The 16,758-nt window shown below is 36.5% G+C and overlaps 1 protein-coding gene across 1 annotated transcript; it reads left to right on the top strand.

Moving 5' to 3' along the window:
• Positions 1–6,736: 6,736 nt before the first annotated feature.
• On the top strand, positions 6,737–14,898 carry LOC110929410 (protein NETWORKED 1A). The gene is made up of 4 exons (XM_022172562.2): positions 6,737–7,063; positions 7,551–7,763; positions 8,519–11,634; positions 13,615–14,898. The coding sequence occupies exons 2-4, from the start codon at positions 7,664–7,666 to the stop codon at positions 14,731–14,733; spliced, it is 4,335 nt and encodes a 1,444-aa protein (XP_022028254.1). The 5' UTR covers positions 6,737–7,063; positions 7,551–7,663; the 3' UTR covers positions 14,734–14,898.
• The last annotated feature ends 1,860 nt before the right edge of the window (positions 14,899–16,758 follow it).

Genomic DNA, 16,758 nt, shown 5'->3' with positions numbered 1-16,758 from the left:
AATCGGCATACTTTCGCAGTTTGTTGAAATTAGTCCCTATAAGCGAATAAACTTGATTTTGCCATACCAAAGCCTTCAAAACTTATTTCTAAGTTATGTAACGGTTATTTAAGGTATTTTAAGCATATATTGATGTTCCGGAGTGTTTGTCGCATTAAACTGATTATGTTTACGCATCGATTTTCGTATAACTCTCAAGAAAGCGATATAGAGTTTGAAATTGAACAAAAATCAAAACATGCAAAATGTCAAACATAAATAAACAAACATTGAGATCAAATAACATTGTTTCATTGATAACTGAACTGTTTACAATGATTACAAGCACAAATGTCACAACTGGTTCGAGAAGATCAAATCCGTTTTTGAAATGTGTGAATACCCTGTTGCTAGTAGGGTGAAGTTTGCTACGGGAACTCTTGAAGGTGGTGCGCTCACTTGGTGGAACGCACAGGTGCAAATGCTAGGGTTGGCAGCTGCTAATGTCACCCCATGGAATGACTTTAAAGATCTGATCAAAGAAGAGTATTGTCATCGTGATGACTCCATATCACATATGCGCGCATAACATGGACTATAGGCCAAATGTGGTGAACTTTGAACTTCGCACACCTTCTTTGTATTTTGCCCATGAGCGTATGGTCAGATACATGGCAGGTTCGCTTATGTCACACCAGTAGGTGACTTAGGCGGATGATGGGGCGTAGGCCTCTCAAGCACGCAACGGGTAGTGCAAGGGCGCACGTCATTGGCTATGGCGAAAAATGCAAGTTATGCGCATGACCAGGTGGCGTCCTATTATGCATAGTGGCATCCGTGTTGCAACTCTATATAACGTGGCGTGAGATCCTTGAAACGTAGTGCGCGGACTGACAGGCCAGTTCAAGCGCGTGCAGGCGCACTAGTCTGCATATCGTGCGCATACACAGGTTCCATACTTCATTGTAATCAATCCCATCTTGCTGATTGAACCCTTTCATAACTAACCGAGCCGTGTTTCTTGTCACTATGCCTCGGTCATCTCTGTTGCGCTTAAACACCCACTTGGTGCCAATTTCTTTTTCTCCTTCTGGCAAATCAACTAACTCCTAGACTTTCAACTTCTGAAAACTAAGCAAGTTCCTCCTACATAGCCTCTACTCAAGAATTATCTTTCAGAGCCATCTGAACATTCTTCAGCTCAACTAAAGATATAAAATAGTTATACAAGCATTCATTGAGAATCCTAGTTTTTGTATCAAAGAATACAAACACGAACCCTCTACTACACTTCTCCTTGTCCTAAAACCTACATTCTAATCACCAATTATGTTGGCAACTGGATGATCTCTATTTGCTCATGTTGTAGCAATGTTTTCGACTTCCAAATTGTTTTCTAGATTTGATCCAATCTCCCATTGAAGATTTACATTTGCAAATGGATTAATGAAGTCCTCCCCCTTAATTGGTTCAGACTAGCTATCACTTGAATTCACTGCCTTTGAATTTATGGAAGATCCTGGCGCATCTGGCACATTTTTATCATCCGAAATTGAAAAGCTTGATCTTCGACCGAATGCACTTTCATCTTCATCCTTGATCAAGCTATGAATCAAACTCAAATCTTTTGCATCGGTAAACTCAGGATTTTTAAAAGATTCATAGAACTGATCATAATCATATAATATTGTTGGATCTGGGCTTAACTGTTTGGGTGAATATGTTATAACTTCAATATTAAAAACAATCTCAATTTACCTTTTTGTTTTATTTTAAACCCTTTTGTTTGGTGAACTTTTTACATAACCTAAGAATAATCCTTCGTCAGCCACTTCACCAAATTTTGGTTGGTTTTTATCTCGAATTATAGTGCATGGTAACCCAAATAGTTCAAACTCTTTTAAATTTGGTTTACGGTTCCTCAAAAGCTCATAACATGTTTTGTTATGTCATTTTAACTGTTAAACCCCTATTTAAAACATAGCAAGTTGTATTCACAACCTCATCCCAGAAGAGGATATGTGTGACAAACGGCAAATAACCGGTAATTCCGTACAATCGAATCACTATTTTTATTATATAATCTCATGCATTTAACGGAATTTAATTACGTAAATGGGTCGTACATTAGATAACAGTGTTAGGACAAGTAAACAATACTATAACATATGTTGGTTTTTGTCGTGTCGCGAAAACAATCAAACTACGTCCTAAAAGTGTTGGTAGAGAGTGTTGGGCGCACTATTGAAGGTCACACTATTCGTTATAGCAAAAATGTGAAAACAAAATGAAACGATGAATAATGACATACGAAAGACATATCTGAGTCCATATATATACAAAAACCCTAATGAGGGAACACATCTTCCAATAATACATAACTTTCTGGTATAACGCTTTAATCACAAAATTGTCCAATCAGCGATAAATATAACAATTTTAGTTCGTCCGAAATACTAATTTAGCATTTCCAAGACTCCAGAATAATGACAGATATCTTAAAACACTTTGAGGATATCAATGGGGTGTCTGAAACATAAGCTTTCGGTGCTATGTCGCAACCTACATAACTCGTTTGTTCTTGATCCGACAAGCTAGTAAAAAGTATTTTATTGCCCTAACACCTAAACGAATAACCTAGCGAGCTAGTTAAGCTTTATATGGGATCCCAAATCCCTTCATACATCTCATGGTTTCGGAATTCCAACTTGCGGAAACATTCGTCGGTAGAATGCAAAAGTGGCGTTATTGAGCCGACAACTAAATAGAAGCCGTATAAGCTATCAAAATACAACTTATACTAGTCTAGTGAACTAGTTAATAACAATTAGCATTCTAAACCCCAAATTACATCCTTAATGATGCAAGAAAACCCTTAAACACCATACTTTATTTAATCACCTAAATATCTAACAAATTAATAACTTTTATAAAAAAATGTTACACTTTACCCCCCCCCATTTACGGTCACAAGTGTGTCCTACCCACTAGATTTTGGTTGAAAAATTATGGATTTCATCGTACACCGTCACCCCTATGCTCCTACTGCAACACCACTGCTGATGTTTTTTCGAACTAACACCGCTGCTGACAAGGGTTCAGATGGTGCCCTAGTGGCGCAACCCATGCCCAACCGCACACCACCCTCCGTTCGCCCCCACGTCAGCCGCCACCTAACACCCAACCACCACTATCCTCGTACCACCACCACATCGACCATCCACCACCGCCCAAAGCCACTGATGCGACGTCACTGCCGCTACCGGTGGCAGGAAGCCAAGCTTGGTTTCTGGAATCTGACCGGTTCCCATTGATTCTTCTTCCTGATAACTCTCTAAATCTCCACACTCTCTCCAAAAATTGCTCTTTCTCTCTCTACGATTTGAAAGTGGGAGGGGCTAGGGTTTGGATGTAAATGAGGAAGAGGGAGAATAAGATGCTTTTATATTTAGGGTTTGGTGTGGGTGGGTTTGGTGTGCATTACGTATACAAACCCGCTAAACGTATCGCATCTCGGTTTTCAATATTTTCATTATACCCTTTTTAATCATCGAGAAAATAACAACCACTATTTATAAAAAAAACTTCACGAATATAATTATGATTTATATGTACAAGTATAAATTTAAAATATCGTAATAAAAAATCATAAACTAACGACGTGTTCGCTCAATTAAAGTTATTATTAATTTCAAATAATAATAATAATAATAATAATATTTTGTATCGTAAACCCAATTGTAACTAATAATGGTTGAAATTCTAGGTTGTCACAATGTGCACACGACATCGAGGTCCTCGGTTCGAATCCCGGTAGACCCAGTTTTGGGGATTATATTTTTTGTTCATATTTTTTTTACATTTTAACAAAATCCTATAACAAACAGTTTTTATTTTAATTCTTTTTCCTTTTAATAAAACTCCTAAAATCCAATAAAAGCATTTATAATCAAACAGTTTTTATTTTAAACTCTTTTCTTTTATAACAAAACCTTTAAATGTAGTATTAACCTAAATAACTAATAATTTTAATTTTTTATTACATAAAAGATTAATAAGGAAATAAATTATAATATCTAAATCATTAATTTGTAAACAATAAATACTAGGAATTTTATTTTAACTTGCGAATAATAATTAGATCGTTCACGTGTGATATTCCGTATTTAGGGTGATCGTTCTCGTACGTTCGGTTTTCCCTATTATTCATTGTGTGCTTATTCCCAAGGAATCCTCAACGCAAACTTGTGAGTGAATTTTACAACTCCCTTTTTCCTTTTTATTTATACATTTTTGGGGTGTATCACGTGTCGTATATCTTTAAGGCATTTTACAAATTCAAATACGTGCAATTACCATTATGTGAAGTATATGTGTTATGTGTTGTTTGCTTGTTTATCACTTGGTGCATTTCATTCATTTTGGACATCACATCATCATAGGCTCGTTGGTTCCCCATTACCTATGAGCGGAACTTGACGTTGCCAATCATACGAGGTCAGCTCCGTTTGATTGAGCTTAGACCTTGCAGCACACCATAATATCATGCAACATGCATACATTCATTAGCACACCATAATACCGTGCAATATGCATACATTTAATTGAATCATTTTAGTTGGTTTGTTTATTGTTTGAGGTTGTGTTATGAGTTTTGATATATGACATACATCATATTTACTTACATTGGTTAACGCACATTTTCTCAATAAAACCAAATTTAAACATATTATTTTTCTAATAACAATAAGGTTCACTCACCAACCTTTGTTGACCCAAAAACTACTTTTACACATGATACAGGTAAACATGCTTGAATAGAAGATTGGACATAGGATGAGTCTTAGTTAACAAGAAACAGATCAATGTAGTTTAGTAGTTATGAAAAATATTTCATATGTTTTGAGTTAACTGCCATTTTCGTCCCTGTGGTTTGGTCACTTTGGCCATTTCAGTCCATTTTTCAAAAATGCGCCATTTTCCTCCCCGATGTTCTGGAAAGGTGCCATTTCAGTCCAAAAATCATAACCCAGTTAAGTCAGTTAGTAAACAAGGACTGATTTTGTAAATTTGTAACATAAAGGACTGATTGTGTAAATTTGTAACACCACCACCACTAGCCCTGCCACCACCACCACTCCGCTGCCACCACCACCACCGCCACCACCGCCACCACCGCCACCACAGCCACCACAGCCACCACCACCACCACCGCCACCACAGCCACCACCGCCACCACAGCCACACCGCCACCACAGCCGGGAATGATGTCCGATGATGACAACAACGGTGTCCGATGATGACAACAATGGTGACCGATGATGGTATGATGGTAATTATGATGAATGACGGGAATGATGTCCGATGATGACAACAATGGTGACCGGAGTTGCAGGTTAGCCGGAGATGAGAAGGGTGGTCGGAGAATGGTGCTACGGTGGTGAAAGTGATCGACGACGAGGTGTGCGATGGAGATATAAAGGTTGTCGGGTTATGCGGAACGATGGTGGTCGCCGGAGTGAGGGGTGAAAAACAATGATGTTCGGAGTGATGACCGGAGAAGATGGTGATGTTGCAGGTTTGAGCGATGATGAACGGTGATGATGATCTTGTTTCGGGAAGTTATGTTTCGAACAGAAGTTGATCACGTTATCCTTTTGTTCGGTATACTTTCTTTATTTTCTTGTTCCCTCGATTTAGCCACTGTTAGAGTATCTAACTTTGATTTTAAACATCGGAGGTTTGGAGGAATCCAACGCCGTTGGAGAAGACGACCGGAGTTCGTCGGAGTTCAAGCTTTCGCCGGTTAAACGGAGGTCGTCGGAGGTTCACGACGGGAACCACGTCAAACGTCGTCTCGGTATACATCGGAGGATTGGAGGAATCCAACGTCGTTGCTTAACTGGCGGCGGTGGTGGTTGTGGTGGTGGTGGTGGTGGTGGCTGTGGTGGCGGTGGTGGCGGTGGCAGCGGAGTGGTGGTGGTGGCAGGGCTAGTGGTGGTGGTGTTACAAATTTACACAATCAGTCCTTTATGTTACAAATTTACACAATCAGTCCTTGTTTACTAACTGACTTAACTGGGTTATGATTTTTGGACTGAAATGGCACCTTTCCAGAACGTCGGGGAGGAAAATGGCGCATTTTTTAAAAATGGACTGAAATGGCCAAAGTGACCAAACCACAGGGATGAAAATGGCAGTTAACTCATAGTTTTATTTGTTTTGTGAAATATTCAATACAGATTAATGATTATTTAAAACACGTAATAGCAAGTCATAAGCTTTGGATCAACCCAATCATGCCCCAATCACTTATTCCGCTGCGGGTCGGGGTATGACAATCGGCAAACAGTAAGTATGACATAATCGGACCGTTTATAGGCGCCTTGAAACCTGTAAACACACCGACGTCCGTAGCTCGCTTTATTAAACAGGAGATGCCCTCCATACCATTGAAGAACAAAAACGGGACAAAGGGTCGCCTTGCCTCATGCCCCTCGCAAACTGAAACTCGAAAGTTGGCGATCCATTCACCAAAACCGAGGATCTCGCCGAATCACATTACACGCTTTGTTAAACAAACAACAAGACCTAAATCCTTAACTTTTAAGAGAAGTAACAATCGATATAAACATATAACATCCACCGTCTACGTAACTTACCATATCTATTCTCAATCACAATAAATAAAAAGAAATATATCATATTCATCAGGGGATACAAAACATGATTTTGCACCAAACATGCTTACCATAGACAAAATGATGAAATTACCATTTATTTATTATTATGTGAGAGATTCGCACACCCCCAATAAACTAAACATATTTAGTAGAAGCCTTCACGTTTCCATCCTCTTGCTTTTTACAGTCCATATGTCCTTCTCACACAGTAGCTTACTGTCTGCAATAAATAAAATTATATACAAGATGACCCAATAGTCAATCATACAACAAATCCTACCGTTGAAATTCAAGACAGAGAACCAAATGGGGTGATTTTCGCTCAAGGGGTGAACAAGGGTTTGTGTCTGCAGATCAGATTCAAGAACCCCATTTTATTTCAAGATTTCTTTTTCTTTTTTGTAAGTGTTTCTTCATCTTTGTTGCTAAAAATCATTGATTTAGTTTTTCCAAGAAGCCCCTTTTTTAAAGTTTTAATTTTTCTTCTATATTTGTAATGCCAGTAGAACTCATCTGGGTTCTGGTGAAATGGGTTTCTGTAAATGGGTTTGTTTGTTCTACCCCTTTTTAAATAATTTTCGGTTTAAATTTTTAAGCTTTCTGCGGAAAATTTGTAGAAATATATTTTAGTGATTTTTGCTAGTAATTTGATGTTATCTTTTTCAATTTATTGTACTTAAATGATTTGATTTCTTTCTTGAAAATGATATCTTATCTAATTATTTCTTTTTTCAAACACCCTTTGAGATGTCATTGTGTAAAAAACATGTTTTTTGTTCAGATTTATTCTGAAACCCTAATTTTTTCTTGATTTTGAACCTAATTCTTGATAATATCCCTTAAAGAACATAAATTAACTTAATTTTTCTCCATTTTTGTTGATTTTAGGTACCAAGAGTAAGAGTTGAGGAGCTAAATCACCTTTCTTTTTGAAAAAAAAGTAAAAAGAAATATATATATATTCTGGGGTTGATCTACTTTCTGAGATTTCCAAGATCCAAATGAGTATGTTAAATTCAGAATCAAGGCGATTGTATTCTTGGTGGTGGGACAGCCACATTAGCCCCAAAAATTCAAAATGGCTTCAAGAGAATCTGACAGGTATATATGAATTGTTTTTTTTTTAACTATTTTTGATGAATTATTGATTGTTCATTTTAATTGTATGGAGTAAAAAGTGAAAATTTTTCATTCATTGTAATTGTACCTTTGAATTTGCTCTATTTAGGGTTTGATTGAGTTAAAAATAGGCAATAGTAGAGTTTCCAAAGTTAATAAAGGTAAATTTATTGTTACAAATAAAAACAAATTATCTAAATAGGGATTAGGAGAATAATTTGGGATTTATTTGAGGTTTCATTATCTCTAGAAAGCAACCAAATTTTGTATTTTGTTGTTGTTTCCTCTTTTTTTTTTTTTATTTCCTTAATAAAAACAATATATTTGGGTTCTATCAGAACCAATCAGTTATAGATAAAAAGATTTAAATTTTATTAGTTATTTTGGCTTAGAACATGTGTAGAACTTGGAGTGAGCAGCAAGGTCCCCCCTCTCCCTCTTTAAAGGAAATGGTAATAAGCAGGCCCTTTACATAACCCGGACGGTGGGGGGCTCCCTCATAGGACCGCGTTTCGTTGTACTTTTTCGCAATATTTAATAAAATGAATACATTTTGGATGATTTTTTTATCCTTCTGTCTGTCTCGACCCATATGACCTGTTTCCTTTTCAGTTATATCCATCAGATCGACCCGTTAGTGATATAAAACATAATCCAAATCGACCCATTTGCCACGTGTGTATTTAGCAAATACGGATTCCAAAGTATTGATGATATACATGTATGCGTTTTTGTAGATATGGATACCAAAGTCAAATCTATGATCAAACTCATTGAAGAAGATGCTGATTCTTTTGCCAGAAGAGCTGAAATGTACTACAAGAAACGCCCCGAGCTCATGAAATTGGTTGAGGAATTCTATCGAGCATATCGTGCGTTAGCCGAACGATATGATTATGCAACTAGTGAGCTTCGCCATGCTCAAAAAACATTACAAGCAGCTTTCCCAGATCAAGAACCGTTCACATTTCCGGAAGGTTCATCGTCTTCAATCGATCCTAATGATCAAAAGAATGATTCTTTCGATTTACAACTGTTTCTAGAAGGAAACTTGCAGAAAACCAATGAGAAAGATAAACTTGAAATCGAGAAATTAAAGAAGGCGGTGGCTGATTTGATTGCTGAAAAGGATGAACTTTTTGTTCAGTATCAATGTAGTTTGGAGAAATTGTCGAATACGGATGAAGAACTTAATCATGCGGTGGAAAAATCGAGAATTCTTGAAGAAAAAGCGAGTGAAGCGGAGAAAGAAGTTCATATGTTGAAGGAAACGCTTCATTTATTGCAGGCTGAAAAGGAATCTGGATTAGAAAAACAAATGGAATATCTTGAAACGATATCTGATCTGGAGGAAAAGATAAACGGAATGGATACACGGGCAGCCGAATCGGAAGCAGAAAGTCGGGATTTGATGGATAAGCTCACGAGGTTAGAATCTGAAAATGATGCGGGTCTTTTGAGATACGGGAAATGTTTGGAGAAGATATCCGTTTTGGAGAAAAAGATTATGGAAACCGAAGAAAAAGCCAAAATGTTTTCTGAGTTAAAAGTTAAAGCCGAAATGGAAGTTGAAAAGCTTAAAAACACGCTTTTGGAATTAACCGAAGAAAAAGAAGCGTTACGGGTTTTATACTCGGAATGCCTTGAGAAATCATACAAGTTAGAATTTGATCTTTCTTCTGCTCAATCAGACGTTCAACGCCTCACGAGCGAGATTATAAGTAGTACAGAAAAACTTAAACACGTCGAAGAGATTTGTGTTCGTCTGGAGAAATCAAACGAATCTTTAAAGATGGAGGCGGGTGATTTAGCTAAGAAAATCATGTTAAAAGATCGAGAATTATCCGATAAGCATGATGAATTAGAGAAGCTTCAAAGCTATGCGAAAGATGAGCACACGCATTATGTTCAAGTCGAAGCAACTCTCGAGACCTTGAAAATGTTATACACTCGATCTCAAGAAGAACAGAGGAATCTCGCAATGGAGCTTAAAAAGGGGCTACAGATGGTGAAAGATTTGGAGATTTGCAAATCGGGTTTAGAAGAAGAAATGAAACAAGTTAAAAACGATAACGAAAACTTGAAGAAATCGGAAGTCGAGTTCATGGGGTTGAAGCAAATGAAGGAAAAACTTGAAGAGGAAGTAGCATTGCAGTTGGGTCAATCCACAGCTATGCAGAAAGAAATCAGTAATCTGAAAGATGAAATTACCGAGTTGAATATGAGTTACAACTCATTAATGAGTCAACTCGAGCTGGTTGGATTGGATCCCGAATCATTAGGGTCATCAGTTAAGTGTTTGCAGGATGAAAACTCGAGGTTGAAACAGATCTGTGAGAAAAATAGTGAGCATGAAGAAAAGATAAAAACTGTTATCGAGAAGAATAACGAACTCGAGAGTTCCTGCGAGTCGCTTCATGTTGAAAAATCGGCTCTTGTACTTGAGAAAAGTGTTCTTTTGTCTCAGTTACATGTTATAACGGTTAACATGCAGAAACTCGTGGATCAAAACACGCTTCTTGAGGATTCTCTTTCGACCGCAAACACCGAACTTGAAGATCTCCGAGAAAAATCAAAGGGTTTGGAAGAGGTTTGTGAGTTGCTCAACATCGAGAAGTCTAATCTTGTTGTAGAAAGAAGCATGCTGGCTTCTCAATTGGAAAACGTGCAGAAAAGATTAGAAATTCTCGAGGATCGGTTTATCCAATTTGAAGAAAAATACGGCGTTCTCGAGAAGGAAAAAGAGTCGGGAAACTCTCAAATGCTAGAACTCATATCGTCGTTAAGTGTCGAGAAAGAAGAACGAGAGAATCTCATGATTACAAACCAGAAACGGTTAAACGATTTGGAGAATCATATTCGGGAATTTCACGAGGAGAGCAAGTTGAAGAAAGAAGAAGTTCAGGAAGAACTTGATAAAGCTGTGATTGCTCAGTTTGAAAACTTCATCTTACACAAGTTTGTCAAAGAAGTTGAAGAAAAGAACTACGCGTTGTCGGTTGAAAACGAGAAACACGTATCGGCTTCCAAATTGGCAGATAAATTGATTTCCGAGCTCGAGACTGAAATTCTTGAGCAACAGGTTGAAGAAGAGCTCTTGTTAGTTGAAGTTGAAAACTTGAGACTCGGGATTTATCAGGTGTTTTTGTCTCTCGAAATCGGTTCAAGTCATGGGTTCGAAACCGGTAAGATATCGGTTGAAGATATCATTGAAAACATTAAGGATTTGAAGCGGTCTTTACTAAAAGAGGAAGATGAAAAGCAACGGGTATTGATTGAGAACGCCGTGATCTTAACTGTCCTCGAAGAAATCCAACTTGGGTATCGGGAATCAGAGTTGCACAAAACGGCCTTGATGAACAGATATGAAACCGTAAAGGATGATTTCTTGAGGGTCAAGAAACAGAATCTTGATCTCATTGAAGTGAATGGGAATCTTGGATTGGAATTGGATATGTTACACGAAGAACTCGAAGAACGGAAAAATATCGAACAGAATTTGACTTCCGAGCTTCAAGAAAGAGAGAATGAGTTCGAGTTGTGGGATGCTGAGGCCACTTCTTTTATTTTTGATCTTCAAGTATCGAACACTCGCGATATTCTCTATGAAACTAAAGTTCATCAGCTGGCTGAAGTTTGTGAGAATCTTGAAGGTGAAACTGCACTGAAAGATGAGGAAATCGAAGAAATGAAACAGAAGGCGAGTGCTATGGAGGGAGAAATCGAAGATTTAAAAGCGCAATTGCTTGCGTATACTCCTGTTATTGCTTCGTTGAAGGAGAATATATCATCTCTTGAACATAATGTTTTCACCATGGCAGCTAATCTTGTATCCAACAACCGGAAATCTGAGGTACCACCAACTGATGCTTAGGGTGAATTTTTTTAAAGCTCGAGCTCAAGGCGCGTTTATTATTTGTTAATTATTTTATTACTTTTTTCTAGAGTAAATTACAAAAATCGTCCTTTATGTATGTCACTTATTGCAAATTGTGTCCTTTGTCTTCTATAATTACAGAAAACGTACTCAATGTTTGCAAACCCTTGCAAGTTATGTCCTTTAGCCCTAACTCAGTTACTTTTTTTGTGGTTAAATCTGACCAAATGGACCCCACATGAGGCTATTTTTGTGGTTAAATCTGAATAAATGGACCTCACATGAGAGTAAAATGACCAAAATACCCTCATGTGGGGTCCATTTGGTCAGATTTAACCACAAAAAATTAACTGAGTTAGGCTAAAGGACATAACTTGCAAGGGTTTGCAAACATCGAGTACGTTTTCTGTAATTATTGAAGACAAAGGACACAGTTTGCAATAAGTGACATACATAAAGGACGATTTTTGTAATTACTCTTTTTTCTATTATAAAGCATAATACATATATTTTTATTTAGAGTAAGCTTCCGTTTTGCTCCCTGTGGTTTGATCGTTTTAACGGTTTTGCCCCAAACCTTTAAAAATAGCCATTTTACTCCCTGATTTATAAAACTTATCTCTATTTCACTCCCCACCCCTAACGCCATCCAATTTTACTGTTAAATCCTGGTCACATGCCCCTCACATGAGGGGCATTTTAGTCTTTTCCCACTCAAATTTATTAATTTCCATATTTAATTCTAACACACTTTCTCTCTACAACTTCATCATCCCTAATTCTGAAACCCTAATGTTTCTTTAACAAATTCTCTGATATACTTCAACAACAAGAACAAAATGGCCTCAAATTACCACTTCACAATCCTCTGTTCAGGCCTATTCACTCGCAACAATTACAAACAAACATTCAGGCCGGAGATCTCACCGTCAAAATTCAGAGCCTCATTCGCCAGTAACCTCATCGCCGGAGATCTCACTATCAAATCTCCAGTAACCGCATCGCCGGAGATCTCACCGTCCAAATTCAGGCCGCCAGAGAGATTCAGAGCCTCATTCGCCACCACATTTCCTCCGATCAAATTCGCATCTGCCGGAGTTATTCAGCCACTCGTTCTCATGTTGTATTCCAGAAATCATGACGCTCGTCATGCTTCGTTGCTTGCGGTTCTCAATCTCGCATCTAGAAACGTACGGTTAATTTGTTAGGATTTTAGAAGAGTTTGAAGCTCTCAAATAGAGGATATTATCAATGAGTGTGTAAGTTGTAGTACATATGAACAATCGCCTCTAGAAACGAACGGTTAGTATCACTTTATGACTGCAAATTTTTGTTTTATTTGTACTGTTAGTTTATTAGGGTTTTAGATTAGAAGAGCTTGAATCTATGATGCAGAGGTTATTAGCATTAAATATGGAAATTAATAAGTTGAGTGGGAAAAGACTAAAATGCCCCTCATGTGCGGGGCATGTGACCAGGATTTAACAGTAGAATTGGATGGCGTTAGGGGCGGGGAGTGAAATAGAGATAAGCTTTATAGATCAGGGAGTAAAAGTAAAATGGCTATTTTTAAAGGATTGGGGCAAAACCGTTAAAACGACCAAACCACAGGGAGCAAAACGGAAGTTTACTCTTTTATTTATGTAATATTTTGTTATTATATTGAATTAAAATTACGATATATAAATAGGCTTGTTTAGGCTCGCAAGTGTAGCCAGGTTTTGGCTCATTTATTGTTTATTAATTATTTTATCCGTATCAACCTACATTTAACTATAATTTTTTATATATGACATAATAAATATTATTTAGTTATTTTTATTATAATTGTAAATATAATTGTTTAATAGGCTCGCGATTCTAACTGAGCTTGGAATATGGAATCTCAGGTTCATTTATTAAACGAGCTTATTTTTAGAGTCGAGCTCGATATAATGAATATTTGTTTGAATGCAGGTCGAGGATGTGGAAATGAAAGTTCATCCTCATCATCATGATCAAAGTGATTCCGAGTTCTTCACTGAGAATCAAAAATCACTCGAACCAAACGGAGTCTCAGATTTGCTTGAGTTTCAGACGCGAATTGCAGCCCTTGAAAAGGTAATCGTGGAGGATATAAACGTAGTTGCAAGTCGGAAGAGCACAGAAATCAACATCAAATCAAATCCCGCAAAAACAGGGACCGAAGAATCGAAATCCAACGAAGAACAAAAACGCAACAAGGCAGAAAAGCTTCGTGGGAGACGTTATCTGACTTTAGATAATCTTAACATCACGAAAGCTAAACCCGAAATCTCTGAATCAAGAAAAGGGGTTCCGATTAGAGATATCCCGCTGGATCAAGCATCAGATGGATCATCATCCGCAAACAGCAGAAGCAGGAGCCGAAGAGGGTATCTGAGGAGCGACGATATGATGATCGAGCAACTGCAACTAGCCCACGAAGCGTATGAAACCGAAAAGAAGTCGAGAAGACTACCATACGAGCCACAGATTGAAGATCTCGGTGTCGACAAATTGGAAGTACCAAATCAAGAATCCCAAAAAGGAAAGGTTTTGCACAGGCTCAAATCCGATGCGCAAAAGCTTGCAGAACTCGAGACTTCAGTGAAAGATCTAACAACAAGAATGGATACCGTCAAAAAGAGTAAAAAACCAACCGGGGTCGATTACGAGACAGTGAAAGAACAGTTAGAAGAAGCTGAAGAGACCATCTTACAGCTGGTGAACGTGAACGTTGAATCGACAGCCAGTATCGAGAAAAACCCGAGTTTAGCAGCGTGGGTGGAGCAAGAAGAGACGTGGAAAAGCTCAGAGAAGATCAAAAGGGTGCAACTGGAGGTTCAGAAGATTCAGTATGTGTTGCTTGCACTTGACGAAAAGAAAGGCAAAGGGAAGAGCCGGTTTTCAAGGACCAAAAGCGTGATTATGCGTGATTTTATTCGGCGTGGAAAAAGCAACAGCGGAAAAAGCAGACGGCGTCGTCTTTGTGGGTGCTTCACACCATCTCAAACGAAAGGAGACCGCTTCACGCCGTCGCCAATGAAAGGAGACCGCTTGCCGATACGGCATTAAAATCTAACCCTGTTACTTCAGTGCTTGTTATGGTATTATTGTTTGTGAAACGTTTATGTTCTGTCTAGTACATTTGTATTTTGGTCGGATTTGACTCTTTATGTAGGTACTAATTTGTATTCGAATAACTCTAATGTTTGATTATGCGTTGTATTTTCTCCTTAATCAGCTCACCTTTCCAACAACTCTCCAGTTTCCTGGAGAACGATGACAAACAAACCCGAATCCGATCTGATCCTGACCAGCAAACCTTGTAGCCTGCATCCAGAAACAAACATATAAACATTTTCTCTTTTGTTTTTCTTAGGTAACAGAGACAAGAGTAAGGGGCTGTTTGGCAACATCTGAATGGTGGTTAAGTGCTGAAAGCCTGAAACAGTAAGATGTCTGAACCATTAAGTGCTGAACCAGTAAGAGGTCTGAACCATTAAGAGCCTATATAATGTTAACCGTTCAGATGTCTGACCAATTCAGATTAGAGGTCTTTAACCATTTATACTCTGTATAATCTTAATCATTCAGAGACAAATGTCTGAACCATTCAGACATCTACTCGTGAAACAAACAGTCTGAATCATTAAGTGCTGAATCAGTAAGAGATCTGAACCATTAAGAGGTAAACAAACAGCCTCTAACTTTTTAATAATCTATATCTATTCTATACTATATAATAAAACAACTATTTTGAGTACACTTGTCACGTCTCTTATGGATAAATATTATTTACTTTAATCTTTTCAAATTAATTATAGACAACTCTCGTACTAAATATTATTTAGTTTAATCTCTTCTACTTAACTATAGACAATTATTATTTAGTTTAAATTTAATGTATACTTCTCATTATAATATCATTTATTTGATTTTCTATATCATATTATCTTCATTGTTTATATTACCTAACATGTTATATAACAACTACAATTTTTAGTTTTCTTTTACCCCAACTATTCAATCATATATTTTTTTCTATCTTATATTAACTAAATAAAAAAAATAATATTAAATCTTATCCTACTTTAAATGTCGAATAAAATACTTTACTTTCTAATAAAATATTATCCTTAAATTTAAATTGTTAATTTAAGAGATTTTTAAATAGCCAAATTATTTATCACAAAAATCAAACTTTGTGAAAATATATTATTTATTTATTTTTATTTTCATTATTAAAAAAAATATTATATTCATTTTATTACATAATTTTTAAGGGTTTTTTAAATAAAATTTATATTTTATCACTCAAATGGTTGCTTATTTGTTTCTTGAATAACACGTTTGACCACCTTATCTTCTTTTCAATAATTATCTCCGTAATCACCATATCTATCGCGTACCGAGTATATAAATTAGTTTTTTTTAAATATAATTTTCTTATTATTTGGTATATAAAATAATATTTATTCAACCGTGTAATACACAAGGGTTTTTAAAGATATAATTTTTTTTTATTATTTGCTAAACAATATTACATTTATTCAACCCGTGTAATACACATGCTTTTAAAGATATAACTTTTTTATTTGTTATATAAAATTACATTTATTCAACCCGTACAATACATATGGTTCTTATAAATATAACTTTTTATTATTTAATATATTAGATTACATTTGTTTAAACTATGCAATAAAGGAGGTTTTTAAAGATATATTGTTTTATTATTTAGTACATTAAATTTATTTATTTAACCCGTGTAATACACGATTTTATAACCTAGTAAAACCATATACAAAATTAAAATAGTAAAAAAAATGGACTTACCTAAATCTAAATCTATACTTACTACCCAATAAATAAATAAATAAATAAGGATATTATTATGTGCCCTCTCTATCTGGTTAAATAAGAATTCGGAATGAAAGGCTTTTTTTAAAACAAACTATCTCTATCTAGTTAAGATTTTGGAATGAAAGGCTTTCTTTCAGCCTTAGCATCATCCCTATCACAACACATTTGAAATAGGTGATATTCCTTAACCACCGAGTCTCTTTCCAATGCCACAAATTCTAGGAATATTTTATA

The sequence above is a fragment of the Helianthus annuus genome, chromosome 3 (assembly GCF_002127325.2).
Source record: "Helianthus annuus cultivar XRQ/B chromosome 3, HanXRQr2.0-SUNRISE, whole genome shotgun sequence".
Taxonomy (NCBI): Eukaryota; Viridiplantae; Streptophyta; class Magnoliopsida; order Asterales; family Asteraceae; genus Helianthus; species Helianthus annuus.
Note: the sequence above shows the minus strand (reverse complement) of the source record. Positions and strands in the feature narration are given on the sequence as shown.